This window comes from Mastacembelus armatus, chromosome 24 (genome assembly GCF_900324485.2).
Source record: "Mastacembelus armatus chromosome 24, fMasArm1.2, whole genome shotgun sequence".
Taxonomy (NCBI): Eukaryota; Metazoa; Chordata; class Actinopteri; order Synbranchiformes; family Mastacembelidae; genus Mastacembelus; species Mastacembelus armatus.
In genome coordinates, this window is record NC_046656.1 from 18,240,644 (window position 1) to 18,259,879 (window position 19,236).

Below are 19,236 nucleotides of genomic sequence, written 5' to 3' on the forward strand. Positions count from 1 at the left end.
CGGATTAGATCCAATCAGGTCTGACATTACAAACGGTGATCTCATGTCCCTATTTCCGATTGGGTTGCTATATTTAGGAACCCACCCCGTGCTTTATAAAGAGATCGCAGTGGGAACTGGTACATGTTCCGGAGACGGGAATAGTTAAGGGCACCAGTCTGACCAGCCTATTTCCTATATAAAAGCAGTGGGAGCGGATACGGCGGACACATCTGAGTTTTGGATGCTTCATTGAGCCAGAGGTAGGAAGAAGGCAGCCATGGCAGACATACGCAAGAAACTTGTCGTGGTGGGGGACGGCGCATGTGGGAAAACATGTCTACTCATTGTGTTCAGCAAAGACGAGTTTCCCGAGGTCTATGTGCCAACTGTGTTTGAGACATATGTGGCGGACATAGAAGTAGACAACAAGCAAGTCCAGCTCGCATTGTGGGACACCGCTGGGCAGGAGGACTATGACCGGCTGCGCCCTCTCTCCTATCCGGACACTGACGTGATTTTGATGTGTTTCTCCGTGGATAGCCCGGATTCGTTGGAAAACATCCCCGAAAAGTGGGTCCCCGAAGTCAAACACTTTTGTCCGAATGTACCCATTATATTAGTGGCCAACAAAAAGGATCTGCGCAATGACGAGAACGTAAGGACCGAGCTGTCCCGGTTGAAGCTGGAGCCAGTGAAAACAGAGGATGGTCGGGCCATGGCCATGCGCATTGGCGCATATGACTATTTGGAGTGCTCTGCCAAAACCAAGGAGGGGATCTGGGAAGTCTTCGAAACTGCAACACGAGCAGCCTTACAAAAACGAACCACACCACCAAGTGGTTGTCTGAAATGCTGTGTTTTGATGTGAATCCACACTTTCTGTTGAACCGCGACGCGCAGGCGTTTCCACCGCTGGGATCCTGGCCTAAACATGTAAGTGCAGTGACTCGTGGTTTGGGTACTGCTTTGTAATCAGACGACCTTGGTTGAACCAAAGCCAATGACTAAACGAATGACTTGTTTTGAACACACTCGACAATCATCTGATTTCGGGGTGTGTGAGAGCAACTGGTTTCAGCTTGTTCTTTGTGGGTCACATGGTCCCAGTCTGCTTGGTGGAGGGGTATAAAGGAGAATCCACAATCCGCCCCATCTCGGTGGACACATTAACCCCCCTCTGCTGTGGACAAAGGCCTGCGTTAGAGCCAAGATTTCAACTGCTCACTTTCTTGTGTTTCTGCGTTTGCATAGGCCACTGCCTTACTGTTTTTACCTTGTAATAAGCAAAACAGTAACATTTGCACTCATTACTTTTGTCTGTTTAATATTGTAAAATGACAGTAATGCGTTTGGGAAATTGCACAGCACCTGGACACTACAGTAACTCAGAAAGTTTTATAAAAATGTGCAGATCAGTGCAACGATGCCCGTGTTGTTCTGTATGTTTTCTTTTGATGTTTTTTTAAAAATAAAGGCATAGATTGAGTTTACAGTTAAGGAAATCAGTTGTCTCAGGTTTGTTAGTTGGAACGACGTCTAAAAGTATGGTTTTGACTCCACAGTATTAATAACTTATGCAAGGAGCCAGATTTCATCACAGGTCCAGGAGACTACATGTTGGCCGGCCTTAAAAAGGGCTAAGCCTAATGTCTGGTGCAGTTTTCGAGCAGATGTTTTGTTATAGTTGAGTGGACATTCTTGTGTTGCCAAAAATATTCTTTTTAAAGCCTTGCTAAGCATGCTTCTACTCTGAATTAAGGACAAGCAGTGGCTCCTTTTGGGAAGATGAAATGAAACTGATGGGAAATTTCACCTGTAAACAGCAAAAGGGGATAATAGTTTGTTTTTTTTCTTGCAGCTCACTTGAACCAAATCAACCAGACCATACAGTATCTCACCATGTTTCTGACCTCTGAAATTCAGGTCTAGTTATTTCACAGGCCAAGACTTCATCCAAGACATTGAAGACCTGGTTGCCAGTTTAGCTACAGCTTCATTTAAAGTCATGTGGAGGATATTTCTTAGAGAACATTGAGCTTGTGAGGTGTTTCAGCATGTACCTGCTTCGTACAGTGAAACACATTTTCTTAGAAAGTGCCATAAAAGATGAGTGAGATACATCGGAGCTCTATGAGCCGGTCGTACTCTGTCGTAAAGGATTAAGCCATCTGATGGCATTTAAAAATTTCAATGGAAATGGAACATTTGTTATATTATGATAACCACAATCATAATAATGACACATTAAATAAAAGGGTATCCCTTTGACTAAAACATCAGACTAAAACTAATGACAAGTTGTACGTTTTATTTTCTCTGAAGCTGTAAAATGTTTGGTAGTAAAACTTAATTATGACTGGTTGAGCAACTAACAAGCAAAAAATAATGTGAATGTACTTCAGATTCATTTGGTCAAAAGCACTGTTGAAGTTTTCAAGTTAGAAACAAAAATTAATGTATTTGAGCTAATTTTCTATTGTGAAAACATTCAGCTCATGTTTGAACTGTACACAAGTGTTGTATAGATGTCTTTTTGGAAGTGCTTGTTCAAATATCAGCTATAATCGTCAATTACAGAGACTTGCTACACTGGACATTTGGGGTACAGCCTTGTAGATGTGAGGTACTAAAGACAAAAGGCTTAATTTGGGTTTGATAATGTAGTAAACTGTGGTTCAGTATGAAATCAAATAAACCACTGTTTAAGAGAGTTTTTTTTATGATGGTATAAAAGTCACATTCCTGTCTGCCTTCTGTTGCTGGGCATTTCGCTGACTTACAGGACAGGAATGCATTGTGCTAGACTAGTTAACTTTCCCAGAGGCCCTCTCATGTGCCTCTGATTTCCAGTGTTGTTAGGTTACTATTCATTGATCAGACTGAAATTTTCACCTTCTTTGTTATTTCACTACAACAATGGGATCACGCAAGAGAAAAATGCCAAAAAATATGCCAAGCTGATCTGTTTCTAAGAGTTTATTAAATTATGACCACATTAATGTGATTACATAATACTTGAGCTGATGGTAGATTGGCAACAGTGGATTTTGTGAGGAAAAACAACACAATGTAAGGGAACATGTGATGCTGTTGTGGGAAGGTCAATAAAAAGTGTGTCACCCTATTCTTTTTCCTTCTGTTGCCTCCTTGACCAATTGTTGTAGCTGTTGCAGCTACAATTACTTTGATTATGCTTGAACATAAAATGGCATTCAAATATATTAATTTGGTATATTTTTTGCGAATTCCACCATCCCTTACAATTTCATGGCAGTTTAACAGCTGATAAAATATTTTAATCTGGACTAAGGTAGTGGACAGACTGGCTGATGTAGTTAAAGACACAGCACTGGAAAAGCCTTATAATCAGTGGTGGGAAGGTAAAAGGTGCATATAGTTTGGAGGTACAGGTACTTAAGTATTTTAACTTTATATTTTATATTGTACTGTTTACTCCACAAAGTTAATTTGGTATCTATAATTCGCAGACACTTTCTGATGAATAAATACAAAATATATGACGAGTTTATAAAATATGTTCTACCACAGAATTAGCTACCCAGTAGTAAACAGTATAAAGTAGTTCAAAAGCTCACCCGGGGATCTAGAACATTAAAAACAGCTTGGGATGGATCAATAATTATAATCCAATAATATGAAATACATTATAACACAACAAAGGTTGGGACGTTTCCTGTATCATGAGTATTTACTTTTGATACCTTTAAGTATATTTTGTCAATAACATTTCATCGTTGTATTTATGTTCGATTATAAATGCAGGAGTGCTAATGGAATATTTTTATGTTATTCTACTTTAAACAATCTGAATATTATTTTCACCACTGCTTAGATCACACATCTGAAAAATGAGACAATGCTGTCTAAAGGAGGAACTAAATTTAGGGTGTCTTTTTATTGCTGTTGTTAACAACAGACAAACTGACTCTGTATACATGTGTCACAAAAAGTGTTTGTGTCTGTGCTAAATTTAGACCTGAAGGTACAAGTGACTAATGGGCAGGAGACAGGGATGTATAAATTATACCATATTGATGAATCAGTCACAAATCATATGACTGTTTGGTGTGTTATTTTTTTAAATAAGCTACCACATGATTAAAATTCAGTGTCTTAAGTACGAGAGATAATCTTTTTTAGATTTTAAATGTAGTCTGACTTTTATTGAGTCTGTAACGCATCGTCTAGTGCTGACTTGCTTTGTATTAATTAGGAGGTTTATCTTTTTTCCTAATTAACCTTACTAGAGGAAAAACCATGGCATCACTGAAGTCAGTGGTCAGAGATATAATTTGGGGAACATTATGTCTGTACTAAATTTCATGGCAGTCTAACATCTGATAAAATATTTTGATCTGGACCATTAAGTAGAGAACAGACTGGCTGATGTTGTTGTAGTTAAAGACACAGCACCAACAGGCCTAATCATCTGGCATGGTGACTCAGTGATTAGCACACATCTCCCAGTTTGAAGTCTGCCAGTTCGATATGTTTGGACAACAATCTATACAAATATTAGTTGTGTAAAAGGTTATTTAAATAGATTTAGGAAGAATAGCATAAATATTGTCATACATTACAATATCATAATGCATTCATTTATTTTAGAAGTAAATGGATTTTGAGAAGCTGGTAGCTGGACTCCCAGACTTATTTTAAGAAGTTTGACTGGTGGCCCAATTTTCTTATTTCACTAAAGAAATCTCACATCAAAAATGTTTAAAATGCCAATGTACACATCATAATAATAATATTGTTGAAAAAAATTACGAGTGTGAAAATAATAGCATAGCACATATGTTTACAAGCTTTCCAATAAACAAGGTTTTTAGAGATTTGGTAAATTATGTGTAAGAGATGCAAGCAGTACAAATGGTCTTTATTGAGCCCAACGTATTTTCTTTTAAATAGTACAAGACACAAATGAAGCACAGAAGCTTCACAACAACTGAGAGTCTACTATGAAATAATAAACACAATTAATAAGACTTGGGTACAGACAACATGTGTAAGGATGCAGTTATGTATTTTTCACTGTTGTCTTGATGGTAACACAGCAGATATAGTCCATACAAATATTATATTGTATCTTTTCATAACCACGGTCATTCAATTGGCTACAAATGGTAAAGGAATATCAACCTCCATCTGCCTGTCGCTTACTTTCACAAAGTTTTCAACATTTTTGCTTTTCTCCTTAAGGGTCTTAATGGTATTATTGTGAAATGCATTACAAGATTTTATGAGTGTGTCAATCCAGGACTGGATGTCATCTTGAAGCTGTTCTGTAGACATGTCAGCTAAAATATTCTGCAGTTTAGCTCTCACAGCGTTTAAATACTCCATAATAATTCTTTGAGCCTCTTTAACCTGCTTGAAAACATCAGCCAGGATAGGAGAGCTGATAATATCATTGTACACATCTGTCACAATGGTGGACAGATCTACATTCTGAGATTTCAGGGTTTGGAGAACCTTCTGACTTTGTTGAATGGTAAACTGCATGAACGCTGAGAATTTCTTAATGACATCTTCCAGCTGCATAGCTCTGACTTTCCTTACAGTGACAATCATTTGGTCCTGGATTTTTCTCAGAGCTACAAACAAATCTTCAAGAATTTCTTTTCCACTTACAGTGTAGGTAGATCCAGGAAGGGTGATTTCAATGGCTTGGACGTAATCAAGGACTAGACCATACATGGAGGCAAAGTACTCTGGAATCTTTTGAACAGCCTCCTCAGATACATCAACAACAAAAGCACTAAATTTCTGGTACACCTCAAGCCCAGACATCCTCTGGTCATACCCAGGGATCTGGAACTTGGTCTCTTTTAGAAATTTAACAATTGCCTCAAGCACAATTTCAACTTTCTTCTGGTAGTCTTTGAGGATCACAATGGTGTTATCTGTGACAAATGCAATAACCTCTGGAGGATTTACTGCTGCAAGGTGGTCAACAGCGCTCTTGAACATTACTGTACCCTGCTTTCTAGCCTGTTCAATGGAAACTCTGACGTGACTAGCTTGTCTTTGGAATCCATGGTAGGTCCTAACAGCAGGCTCAGACACCATTTCCAAAACTGTGGGCACATGTTTCTTCAATCCCAGCATCACTTCATATGGCATCTCCATATTCCAGGTTGTCTGAATGTTCAGTTTCTCAGAGTTCACCACAGACATCTTCAGACCCAAGATATCAATGTCAGTTGTTGGCTCAGACTGTGGGAAAAGTAAGTATCAAACAAAAATGAATAAATACACAAATCAATTATTACAATAAAAAATACACCATTTGCATTAAAGTCACATTCTTAGTTAAGCAAGCAACAGTTTTCTTACCGGGTAGCGACCATAAAGCCTGGCTTTCACTTGTGCTGGGTGTTTAGTTTGCATTTGAACTGCAATGAGTCCTGCAGATGGAGTGGACATAGAGACAACAAGGCCTTCTTCTGGATTTCCAGTAATCTCCTGGTACATTTCCATTTTCAGGTCAGGTAGATTGACTCTGGCTGAATTGGTGATGGCGGTATCCACATTTTCACGACTTAAGATGATGGTGCTGTCATGGTTTCCCTGCACCATTGCATGTTTTACAGCCAGGACAGAGGCCATTTTGAATCCACCAACTGTGTTCAGGTTGGTTTTGCCCTCAATCTTTCCAGTCAGAATCTCAAATTCAGAAACTGAGTAAGCATCAAGTTTCATCATGATATTGTCTTCATTGAGGATGCTAGCATTAGTTCTGAGTGTGATCATTGCCATTTTCAAGGAGAACTCATAGATCAGATCACCCATTCGTGGGATCTCGATCTGAACTTTGGGCAGAGTAATTTTTGGAAGAGTCACCTTGCTGAGGGTGGATGGAACATGAATGGCAGGCATGGTGATGACACTGAAGTCGGGCAGGGGTATGGTGAATGTAGACATCTCAACATTCATCACTGGAACTTTGTAGGCAGGCACTGTAATGGTTTTTGGCAACTCAATGCTATATTTTTCATACTCTGCCTTTGCTTTGTTGAAAGATGTAGAGACGATGGCAGCAGCCCTATCTTTGCTGATGAGCACTTTCTCATGCAGAGTCTTGATGTTGGTATTAATGATGTCAATGACTGGATCCATATAAATGCCAATAGAGATCACCTCGGGATTCTTTGTGTACTTAAGTTTAGAGTTCATGTCAAATGTCTGCTGAGTTGTGAGTAGGAGGTTGCCCAGGCCAGTATCTTCCCACAGTGAGAAGTGTTCCACTCTTGGTATCCTCATATGAAAAAATGGCACAGTTATATCAGGAATGGTGATAGGTTCCTTTAGAACATCGAGATTAGCTTCTCCATTAATCTGGGAAAATATGTTAATTTCTCTCTCGCCATTATCCATATTGAAGTAATGGGAATATTTGTATTGGTTAAATCTAGCCAGGCCTCTCCAGCTAGCTTGTTGAACTTCAGAGTTAAGGGTCAGAGCAATGTCATTCTGGAGATCAACCTTTCCTGACAGCTTGAAGGGAAGGGCAACTTTGGTGTTTACTTTGTTTTTGGTGTCAAACATAATCTCATTAAGTGAGACCAAACCAACGGCGGTATTTGACAGAGCTCCCTCAATCTGTCCAACCAACTCTGCAGTGTGAGAGGCAGTGAAATCAATTTTCATGTCTTCAGCCTTAGCCTGGAATTTCATCTGTGCGACACTCCCCTTCATGAAAGGTGATTCTGTCTCAACTTTGACATCAACAATTACATGGCGGAAGATGCACATATCAACAACCACATCTTGATTCATTTTGAAGTGGTTGCAGGCAGTTTTATCAGTGAAAGTTACTTTGACTGTGTGGAGATCCATGACCACTTCCATGTCACTCTTGTGGCTTGCCTCATCTGAGAAATCCTGAACTGCTATTTTTTCTTTCGCCTGATTGTTAAAGGTCAGACGAGCAGTGCCAGCCTCCAGTACAAGAACTGTCTTTTGATTCGCTGATAATTCACTGAAGATGTTGAGTAATGGCATGTTGAAATTATGTTTGTAGCCAGTTTCTATAGTGCTAGAAACTTCATCAACCATAGCAAGGACTGCATTGTTGACAAGTTCTGCAGCATAGAGCTCAGTTGTGACCCTTGCAGTAGTTTCACCTGAAGCTTGACCTGACAGACCATAGAGAGTCACTGTTCCTTTGTGGTCAAGGGTAAAATATGATTGGTCAACTTTAATGCTGTCAGTGATTGACAGATGACTCATCTGTGGTGCAGCAAAATGTGCACTGGCATCTGCAGTGAAGGCAAGGACTTCCAAAGTAGATGTAGCCCGTGAGTTAAGATTCATTTTAAACTCTGGACTGACAGATGTAGTTGTTGTGTTCTCCAGGTCGGCAGTGGTCCTGAGGTTGTAATGAGGAGATGTTACTCTGAACTCTCCATAGAGTTTTCCAAAACAGGGAATCTTGCTCATATCTGCCACTTTCTCTTTAAGCTCTGAAGTGAATGTGTCATAATCAAAAGATTGGATTATCTGAATCATTCTCATGAAATAGTCACTCATGTTATCAATCAACTGTTTGAAGTCAAAGGAATGAAGTTCATTCACAAGGTCCTGAACAGGTACCATAGCTTTTTTGACCAAAGGCTCGATATCAATTGACCTGAGGGTGGCAAATGCAGCCTGGATTTTTTCCCTCACCTGATACTGCTTCATAATTTTAACAACCTCATCCATGATGGCCCCAATCATTTTCTCAACTTCATAGCTGGAGAGGATCTCTTCTATTTTGGCATAAATAACACTGACATTATTGGTAATGTTATACTTCTTAATCCAAGTCATTACAGTGTCCATGATAGATTTTAGGAAATTCATAATTTTGTCAGCTGGGAGCTTGGCTGTTAGGTTGGACATGAAATTCTCTACTGAACTGATAAACTTTCTGATGTCTTGGACAAAGAGGCTGAAGTCAAAGTTGTCAATGACCTCCTTCAGATCTGACATTTTGTTCTGAAACTTGGTACTGATCTCATACTTGTTGTAGATGTCTTTCAGCATCTCAATGCTGTGATCCATCAGTCTCACCATTGTAGTTTTTACATTTTCAGTGACTTCAGGCAGATGCTCAATGAATGGGATCTGGATGAAGTGGCTGTCATGATTCTTGTCATATTTCACAAATCCAGAGATGGCATAATCTTGACTGGCCTCATTGAAAATAGGAGATGAGACTGCTCCTGCCATCTCAATACCCATTCTCTCTGCGTTGTTATAGGCACTCATTTCTTGATCAAATGTGTGCTCATTTACTTTGGATGTCACTTTCAGTGTGACCCTTTGCTCTTGAAGACTCAGCATGCTGTTAAACTTGTTCTCCATGTTGGTCTTGATAGTGGGTCTGCCTTCCAGTTCATGAGTGGTTGAGGCTCTGTACTCAAATGAATGGGTGAACAACAGGGGTTCTGCCTTCAGGAAGAATTTGCTATAAAATTCACCACTCTGCTGTCCATAGATATACACTCCACCATCTGAGTTGAAAATGGCATCAATGTTCAGAGTGAAGGGCGCAGCAACAGTTTTGACTGTGCTTTCCAGGCGAAGAGATGGTGAATTGAAGTTGGCCACATTTTTGAACTTCATTGTCAGGCCAGCAACCTCCATGTCAGTGGTATGTGTCATGTGAGATCCTAAGAGTTTACCATTGGTATTGCACTTCGCAGACAGGACCATGTCAACAAATTTGATTTCATAAGTGTGCCTGAGCTCTTCTTCTGAGAACACTCCCATCATTGTTCCAGTCAGCTCCATGTTGTAGGGCTCTGCCTTGAAATGGGCATCATTTACAAAGTTAATCTCCATTATCTTCAGGTCATTTTTCACAATGACTGAGGCAGCAAAATGGTTGATCTTAACTGTGATGTCATGCATGTAGGCGTTCCTCTTGTCAAGGACATTGTCAGTCTTGGAGTGAAGAGTAAAAGATCTCAGTGTTAGAGAAAGCGAATGGGTATTTTCGGTCCTGATCTCATTGAAAGATCCAACCATGTTGTTGGATAGGATCAAGCCATCTTCATTCACTCTGAGGTTCACTCTGTTTCTGGTGTTGAGGTCAAAGAGGTGACCCTCAAAGATGCCATTGAGATAGATTTCTGTGCTTGCAATCTTTCCTTCAACACTGAGCTCAGCTTTGTTGTCCTTAATGGCTGCCTTGGTGGTGAGAGACATGGTGGCACCAGAAGCGTCAACTCCACCATGGAAAACATTCTCAAAAGTCATTGGGCTGTGCTGAGCAGTTGTTGTACAGCTGGTGCTCAGGCCATTCATGTTCAGAGATAAGGTTGTCTTGTGAGAGGCGACGCTTGAAAAGATGTTCACGGAAGCATCGGTGTTGATCTCAAGGCCAGAGGGATTCATGGACCCAGTGAGCAAAGTGTAGACACGGTTCTCTGTATCTTCAGCTTGATTCTCTATCCTGAGGCTGGCCTGTCCTCCAGAAGCAGAGAACCCCATCTGGCTACGAAGGATTCTCTCATCAGCCTTGGTCACAGAGTCAGACTGGATAGTAAGCTTCACATCTTTGTAGCTGAGGCTCATTTTTGTGGTGTGCTTGATGGGTTCACTGTTCAGGTTGGCATTAGACTCAATCAGAAGTTCCTCATTTGCATATGATGCTTTCACTTTGTTCACAACCTTCAGGATTTCAGAGTTCATTCTCAGAGTACTCTCCAGACTTGCTTCTTTCTTTGCTGGTTCAACAGAGAAGGTATGAAGATAGCTAGTGCTTGCAGTCATGGGTCCAACAGAAACACTTCCATCTGCACTGAGATCTCCAGAGAGCATGTTTGTGTCTAGGCTGACCTGGGTGGTAATAGTCAGCGATGTGTCCAGACCCAGAGGGGCAAAAGCATAGATTTTGTAGCTTCCTGTTGATAGGACCTTATCTGTGAGAGCAATGGTTTCCAGCAGATTAAAACCTGTGTTCAGCAGCATGTGCTTTATAGAACCATCAGCTGTGAATTTCATAGTTTTCTCTGGAGTCATTTTGGTAGCTCCTTTAAAACAAACAAATAAGTAAAATATTAATTAGTACAGTAGTACTGTATTAGTACAGTGTGTTTCTGTTGAATTAAATGAATAAAGATAAATATGATAAATAAAGATTAAATTACCCTCAGCTGAAAAGGAGAGGACATTGATTGGACTGTCAGCCTTGACACTGAACTTGGCCTGGTAGGTAGGAGACTGAGCAGTGTTGTTGCCAGCAGAAGCTGTCCCCTCCCATTTATAATAATTGCTATTGAGCTTGGCAGACACTTCCAGCATTCCCATCAGAGGCAAGGTGAGCTCATATTCAGAAGGGATGGTAAAAGTGGGTATTTGGATCTCCTGTGGGGCAAAGTCCATGCCGACCTGAGGCACAGAGATTCGTGGGGAGGTGACCATTGGAGGTATCCTTAGTTCTGCAGAGGATTTGCCTCCCAGGGGCATAGGGATAGTTATGGTCCAACTGTCCTGATTGAACTGGTATCTGAATGTACTTTCACTTGGGAAAAGATTAAACAGAATATTTATTAAACCTAAAACAGACATTTACCTGGAGAATGAATGTTACTATACTTATTTATGATTTAATCAAGATAAAGCAACTATCCTTTTTCAGTAGATTCTAACTCAGTTTATGGATTGTGTGGTGCACTTACAGGTTCATAAACAGTTGTTCAGGCATGGAAGGCATTTCCACTTCTGCTATACTGCTCCTCAGAGTCTCCACATATGGAACATCTGTTGTGATCTTGCTGATCCAGATATTGCTGGCCTGCAGAAAAAGCACCAAATGTCTCATGACTCAGTTGGGTAAGACCAGAAGAAAGTCAAGTTTTTGTAAAATTGTTATTATATTCTTTTCACCTCAGCTGCCTTGTTGAAGATGTGGCGCAGTGTCATGTCTGTCTGGACAACCTGCTGATCCATGACATCCTCTACAAACTGCCTGAGCCAGGCCTGAAGGGCGGCAGTGTAAGGCACCAGGATCTTAGTATTAGCATTCATGTTGGATATCAGCTGGACCTGGGCCTGTTCTTCACCTGAGATACAGGTATGAAGGATTTAACATTAGGTTTGAGACAGTGTTAGAAAAATGCCTGGAATGAACCAGCGTTTAGGTCCATAAGACCTATTTTTTTATATATGACTGACCATATTTGATTGTAACTGCCTGAATGGAATTGGTCTCTGGGAGCTTGACATCACTTCTGATCTCCATTGTGAGTCCATCAGCTTTGCTTATGGTAGCAGTGATGGAGGCATCAGTTTTGAGTGAGGGGACTAAAAGCTGAACCTGCAGCATGCCATCACTCATTGCCTGAAGTCTGAAATAATTAAAAAACATGATGCTGTCAAATGTATCAAAGATCTGCATTTTAAGAATGAGAACCTAGCTTAGAGTAAGATACGTTTAAGAAGAATGTGTTTAAACAAAGTTTGTTTCCAGGATTACTCACTTGGCACGACCAATCAGAGAGAGCTGAGTCACATTCTTGTTGAAGAACTCCAGGACGATGGATTTGCCTTTGGCACTGCTATCAGTCAAGCCAAGCTTAACACCGGCCTCAACATCCAAGTCTGGTATCTGGATCTGGGTGGTCAAGGTATTTTTGTTCCTGTTGTATTTCATGGTGGCAGAAGCCTCGGTAGGCGGAGCACCTAAGGTCAGAGCATTAGAAAAAGTAGAACATGATGACTAATGCATGAAACCCTATAAAGTGAAAAAGAAGTCCACGGCTCATAGAAAAACATAGGTTGATATTTATGTTGAACATACCTTCTGCTCTCAGGGTCATCTTCAAAGAATCAACCTTCTGGCGGCCATCCTTTCCTTCACTGAGAAGCTTGTAGGCGATGGTGGCTGTGTACTCAGACACCTCTTCATTAGGCTTGATGTCTACTGCAAACCTAACATGAAACACAACTCTCTGATGAGTTTTCATATAAATATTTCTTAGAAAACTAGAATGTGAATGGCACAAATACAAATACAACTAAAAATAACACTTTCAATTTTCAAAAATGTTCCCTTCTTTGTACTTTCTATGTTTTACCATATTAAATTTAGTATTTTTTAGTGACATATATTGGCAGTTGGTGCTGTTTTGACTATTCATTCCTTCATTCAACCCATGTATTTTTCACAGCTTCTTCAAAGGGCAACTTACATAGTATCACCATTGAGGGGGTTGTAAGCAACAGCAGTGCAGGACGAGACTCCAGGAAAGAGACGCCTGCAGTCTGATTGGTCCTCTCTCTGTGGGATCGTTGTTTCATGATCAGCACCCACAATCAGCACTTTATTGCTGTTTCAACAAAGAACAACAAAATCAGTTTCTATTTCTTGGTGTCACTGTATCCAGAAACACCATGCCAGTGGCTCTGGGAGTTGCAGAAATAATTTTTGAGCACATTTGCATATAATCAACTGCAGCTCTACAAAATCAGAAACATAACAAAACAAATCAGAACATTTATTATATTGAATATAAGAATGTGTTTTATTTAATTTGTTACCTGATAGTGAAAAGCCTTGTGGTGCCTTTTGGGGCAGGAATGGAAAGCCTGACCTGGTTCTGCTCCATGGTGACCTTGGCATTAAAGGCACTTTCATGGTACATGTTGGTGTGCATCTCAACACTGGACACAACAAAGTCAGGGACATGAACTCCCATCTGAGTCACAAACTCAACTCCTACTGAGGGCATGAACAGCAGCTCGTTCTGTAAGCAAAAACACATCACATGAAATAAACTGCAGACATGAAAAAAAAACATATCATTGCAATTATTACAATAGACTTCACATTATATTTGAAAGGAAGGTTATTGATCACACAATTTCTAAGGAGCACAAAGGATATATTGAAAAAATAGAAAATGTACCATGGTTGGAGAGATGTGAAGGCCTCCTTTTGCACCAGGAGCAACAGTACCAGACAGAGCAAATTTCAGGGGCAAGCCAGATGCTGTTGGCATGATGAATTTGTTGTCCATGAAAATGTAATGGGCAAAAATCTCATTGTCAGTGCTGGATATCAGTTTAGCCATAACCTGATAAAAGAGGGTCAAAAGTCAAAACAAATGCTGTTTTGCTGTGGGAAAGATGTAATTTGCTGGATAACAGGAATATAAAACAGTACCTCTGTAGGAATGAGCTTCTTTAAAATCTCTGCATACATCATTGCGTTTTCAGCAATAGATTTCAATTCATTGCCCTTGATGTAGCCAAGTTCAGCTCCCATGAGCCTCAGGTAGGCCATTGCCTCTGGGGACTCCTGACTCTGCAGATCTTTCATGAGCTTGTTGACATTTTGAACAATTTCTTTCATAAGATTTTTGGGGACCTTAAGAAAGAGTTCCATAGTATTAGCTGTGGTGTAAAATAACTCAAACTACGGGTGTTTAACAAAAATAATTACACACAAGATATACCTCCTGTCCTTCTGATTTCAGCGGGGCAACCCAGTTCTCCAGAACTTCTTTGATCTTTGGTGGCATCTTGTCTCCAGCCCAGTACAGAGCCTTGGACACTGTGTCAGGAAAAAACCCATTCTTTCCAAACAAAGCATCAATGCTCGGCTCAAAGCCTTTTCCTTCCATGCCAACCTACCGGCAAAACAACACAATTAGACTAAAAACAGTGGGTCACATGCAACTTGAACTTATTTATTTATACTGTTATTAAAGTTTTTTCTGCTAATGTGAAACTGGAGTAAATTAGTAAATCTTTATGAGATATGGTATTACATACCTCCCAGATGTCCATGTTGTAACCAAAAACTTTTAACGTAGTTTCCAGCAAGACCTCTCTGGGCAACTGACTAGTGGGATCAAAGACAACGTTGCCCTGGATGGCGGCCTGCATGGTGTCATGTGCCACATCCAGCTTGTAATTGCGAGACATTGTGGTGTAGTCACTGTGTGTGGTGACATCAGTGTCTTGCAGGGCATCCATTATCTTCCTACCAATCCTGATGTAAAATAAATGTAAATTATACCAGCAGTTTTTAAATCAACACCATATCTCTATGAAGTAAAGCAGAAGTCGTGCTGTCAGTGAAAATGTGCTCCAGTCTTACGTCTGGGTCTCTGAATCAGCGGAGGAAATGATATTGTAGACATGGGAGGTTACAAAGGCCTTGATCTGCATATTCTGCTCCTGCTTGAGCAGCTTCTTCACCATCTCAATGTCACTGTCCTGGGGATTCCTCATCAGAATCAAATAAGCTGCCAAGCGCTTCTGTACAGCACCCTTGGGGTACTGACTGACCCTCTGGAGGTTAGAGCGAACCTGGATAGAAGGGAAACAGTAACTTTTATCACTGTATTTAGAGAAAGTCCATACTATAAAAGTGGAAAATTGGAACACTGTTTATCTGTGGATGGGGATGCTACTAACCTCATCTGTCACAGACATGCGCCTGAAAGCCTGAATGGCAGCCAGCTGCACAGACAGTGTTGTTGCAGGCTGTCTCATGCACTTCAGCAGGGTGGTCTTTATAGCAGGGTCAGCAGCCTCCATTGCCTCTCCCATATTACCAACAACCTGAATAGAATATCATAGAAAGTTAGAAATAATATGTGGCGGTGGCCATAAAACATTATAAGACAACTGGTAAAAGCTGGTTAGGTACCCTCAAGGTCAGGAAGGTCATCTCTTTCTCCCCAGCACAGTCTGTGCCCAGAAGAGAAGCCATGAACTCAGAGACAGCAATGATCTCAGGGGTGACTCCCTCAGCTTTGTGCAGTCTAGAGTCAAAGTCAGACATCAGTGGTAAGACAAACAGAAATCACCATTCACAGCTACAGTGCAAAGAAAGACTTTATTCAAATAAAAAAAAAACACTAAACGATGTAGGCTTACTTACTTTCTGACTGCATTGCTCAGGGCATACATGATGGGTTTGCTCTGCTTGTACTGAGCCATTTCCAGCAGGTCCTTCACCATGAGGCGGGAGGGGTCAGGCAGCAGTCCCAGGGCATAGACCACAGCATCAACCTCAAGAGCACCTTCGTCAAAGGTCCTGAGAACCTGCAGAATGGCGCTGGTGCATTCTGGGGTACCACACTGAACCAGAGCCTGCCATGCCAGAGAGCTTGACAGGACCATCATCTCAGAAGTAGCAGGTCCAAGGACATCAGCCTTCAGGCCACGCAGCTCAGACACCAGTTTGTGAAAGAGACTGGCACGCTCCTCTCCCTGAGCCGCCTGTGCCAGCTTGTTCAGCTGCTGCATTGTGGCAATGGCAGCATCCTTAGTCTGCACAGGGGACTTGTCGTCAGCAACATCCATGGGCAAGTACCTGAGGCTGTCCTCATCTGAAGAAAATGATATTGGTTTTTTTTGGCACATTTTATACACTGAGCATATTTGGACTCTTTACATCTTTTTTAAAAATCTGAAGCACTCACTGATGCCAAAGATTCTGTCATTGATCTTTGCAGTCTCCCTCAGAGTCACAGTCTGCTTCACCACAGCAGACATTGCATATTCATTCCTGTTTACAGAAAACAATTTCAATAAATTAGTCATAATAAGAAATAATTTCACTTTATATAACCAATCGACATTTGTCTAACTATGTTGATATACAGACACACTAAGAGAGTGAAATTTCAGCAATTAAACATTCATACCCAGCACAAAGTCACAAAGTCATTCAGCTTACATGGTTATTAATGGCTTAGAGAAATCCCTTAAAGAATAGACATTTCTGAGCCTCTACCCGGTATAGAAATGCATCAGTTAGGGACTGGTAAAACTTACAGGTATGAGAGGGGCAGGAAGACGTGTTTCTCTGTGCAGCTTCCACTGGTCATGTGCTTTTTCTGTTTGTCAAACTTGTAGTTGCAGGTCTGGGTGCTGCTAATCAGCTTGGAAAGTGGATAGTTCTGATGGTTGACAAGAAAACACAGAGCAAAGACTGAGTGCTGATCATTTAAACTTCTGTCTTCTCTACACAATCTAACTTTGGGTAGTGATGATAAGGTTTTTGCCTAAGCTCATACCATGCCAGAGATGAGGGCCAGGGGGCTGGTGCTTTGCCTGTGGGCACGGAACCAGTCGCATTTGGAAAGATCCCTGCTGACAGTTACATCAGTAGCAATGTCCTCTCTGGTGTTGACGGTGAAGTCGGTGTTGCAGACTCCATGCACAGTAGCCTGAAAATGATGAGATGCTATCAGAAATACCAGGGAAGTGGAAGACAGCTAAAAAACAACATGACTGTAAGAGCTGGAATGGTGAACGTGTTCTTCGTTCTTTAGCTATCTCCCTAAATCTGATTATTAATTGATCAGAAAGATTCCCTCCCTCCCGTTATGAGAGCAGGTGATAGCATTAGCGAGATAAACTTTATCTACAGAGAGACTTTGACCTGCTGCTGAACATTGTCATTGTTAGAACATGATGTTGCAGGAGGGCATTTATCACCTATGACTAGGGCAGCTTATCTACTCATTGTGCAACTAGTTTATCTTTGCACGACTGTTTTTCAGAAAACAAAATCAAGCTCTACTTGGCCTCAATGAATCAGTAACCATGTAAGAACAAAATAAAAATAAGGCAAAAAACATGCAGGGCAGCTACCATTTGTTTGTTCATCTCCTCCTCCATCACAGGCACGAGGAGAGCAGAGACAATTCCCCTCTTGATGTTCAGGATATTCACAGGCTCATTATCCTCAGGGTAGAGTTTGACATCAACCTGCCCTTCAACTGTGATCTTCAATGGGTTCCTGTTGACGTGGCAGATTATTATTTACCACTACCATCAGTTGCCACTCAGCTCATCCTCTCCTTTTACTTCCTTCTTTATATTCAGGCAGTTCAGACACACCTGAGCATATCAGTGCTTTATTTCCCCAGTTTTAAAACATGGTGACTAATATATCTTTTCTTAAAGAAGACAAGGTGCCTTACTTGGCCATGGCAGCTGTAAAAGCCTCAGCTCCTTCAGCAGGATGGTACACTGGGGTCCCCTCTGCATCCACACCAGAAACCTCACTCAGAGAGCACTCTGTTGTGCGGAGGATGAAGCTACAGGTCTGGGGCACATCAACCTCAACCTGGGCAGCAGATTAAACATTTTTGTTAGTACTACTGATTTCTATTCATGGTCACGAGACCTTTGTGTTTGCAGTATTGATCGTGCTGTAAAACGTACTTTGCAGGAGACTTTGGGGCCACTCTTATTGTCTGTGGGTCTGTTCACACCATTAAGGGTCTCAGTTTCATAGTCGTACACATATTGCCTGAAGTTCCTGAATCTTTTGGCCACTGAAGAGGATTTGAAACGTCAGTTAGACTTTCAGATCAAATTCTACACTAATCTAAACTATAACAGGCATCATAGGGATTCAAAGACTTTAAATCGATCAAAGCAAACTTCATAGTTACGTTTTGTTAAATACTTCAACTTAAACCATATTTAATGAAAACAGTTATTTATAGAGAAGACCCAATTCTGACAGCAAACAAACAACTCACAATAACAAACTGGAGATTGTTCCTCAACACTTCCAACATTTTGCTCTGTAAGAGATGAAAAATACATGTGCTTGACAGTTTTAAAGGCCACAACCCATATCCAAATTACATAACTGTGTTTTTATAAAAAAATTAAAAATGAATCTCTATTTCAATATTTCAACCAACACAACTACTTTTACAAACTAAATGTCTAAGTACCAGCTTGAAGCTTAAAGTAAATAATCAGCTTTTTAACATATTAAGCTATAAAATTTAAATTTCCACTTATTTTTCTCTTATCTATAGACTATTAAAAATGAATCCTATCAATTAGCTTGACAATAAAAGCATAATACTCACGGGCTAATGTGTATGTGCCCAGCAGCAGCAAAAGGCAGAGCTTTGTACCCCCCATGATGGGCTTTGTAAAGCTCCAGGAAGGCTTAAGTTAAGGAGAGTCCTCCTCTTTCACTGAAGACTAATCCTTCTGCTTTTGGCTTTTGGCTTTTATAGTTCTCCAGTCTTAGGCTGTGTGATTATTGGGACTTGCAAATGTGTTGCCCTCGTTCCAAAGTCTGAGCAGTCCTTGTGGCAGGCCAAAGGTAAAAACATTTCACAAACTAAGACTGTCAGCACTGGGTGTGGGTGGTCTGTGTGATCATGTTAATTGACTTCCTCAGCTCTTGTTTTATTAGTTGAGGTTGCGTTCTTGAGACATTATGCTGCTCCTAAGGTCGTTTTT

The 19,236-nt window shown here is 40.7% G+C and overlaps 2 protein-coding genes across 3 annotated transcripts; one reads left to right on the forward strand and one right to left on the reverse strand.

Annotated features, from left to right (window-relative positions):
* The first annotated feature begins 100 nt into the window (after nucleotides 1–100).
* On the forward strand, nucleotides 101–12,686 carry LOC113137136 (rho-related GTP-binding protein RhoB). Of its 2 annotated transcripts, XM_026318583.2 has the most exons (3): nucleotides 101–915; nucleotides 11,892–12,073; nucleotides 12,470–12,686. In XM_026318583.2, exon 1 carries the CDS (start codon nucleotides 260–262, stop codon nucleotides 848–850), a length of 591 nt encoding a protein of 196 aa, XP_026174368.1. In that variant the 5' UTR covers nucleotides 101–259; the 3' UTR covers nucleotides 851–915; nucleotides 11,892–12,073; nucleotides 12,470–12,686. The 2 variants fall into 2 exon arrangements, with proteins under 2 accessions (XP_026174368.1, XP_026174367.1); XM_026318582.2 differs by lacking the exons at nucleotides 11,892–12,073; nucleotides 12,470–12,686 and adding an exon at nucleotides 1,841–3,105.
* On the reverse strand, nucleotides 4,864–18,942 carry LOC113137138 (apolipoprotein B-100-like). The gene is made up of 26 exons (XM_026318584.1): nucleotides 18,855–18,942; nucleotides 18,513–18,557; nucleotides 18,190–18,302; nucleotides 17,946–18,091; nucleotides 17,614–17,761; nucleotides 17,034–17,186; nucleotides 16,792–16,916; nucleotides 16,437–16,522; nucleotides 15,893–16,343; nucleotides 15,659–15,773; nucleotides 15,424–15,570; nucleotides 15,104–15,315; nucleotides 14,776–14,995; nucleotides 14,457–14,630; nucleotides 14,165–14,368; nucleotides 13,908–14,075; nucleotides 13,540–13,745; nucleotides 13,191–13,328; nucleotides 12,800–12,930; nucleotides 12,480–12,681; nucleotides 12,175–12,347; nucleotides 11,887–12,062; nucleotides 11,679–11,794; nucleotides 11,148–11,521; nucleotides 6,343–11,030; nucleotides 4,864–6,222 (listed from the first exon to the last, which is right to left on the reverse strand). Exons 1-26 carry the CDS (start codon nucleotides 18,907–18,909, stop codon nucleotides 5,113–5,115), a joined length of 9,876 nt encoding a protein of 3,291 aa, XP_026174369.1. The 5' UTR covers nucleotides 18,910–18,942; the 3' UTR covers nucleotides 4,864–5,112.
* Nucleotides 18,943–19,236: the final 294 nt, after the last annotated feature.

Coding starts and splice junctions, on each gene's coding strand:
- LOC113137136 (XM_026318583.2), top strand. CDS start 260: ATGGCAGACATACGCAAGAAACTTGTCGTGGTGGGGGACGGCGCATGT.
- LOC113137138 (XM_026318584.1), bottom strand. CDS start 18,909: ATGGGGGGTACAAAGCTCTGCCTTTTGCTGCTGCTGGGCACATACACA. Junction 18,092..18,189: donor GCCCCAAAGTCTCCTGCAAA/GTACGTTTTACA, acceptor TCTGCTGCCCAG/GTTGAGGTTGATGTGCCCCA. Junction 16,917..17,033: donor TGGCCCTCATCTCTGGCATG/GTATGAGCTTAG, acceptor GTCAACCATCAG/AACTATCCACTTTCCAAGCT.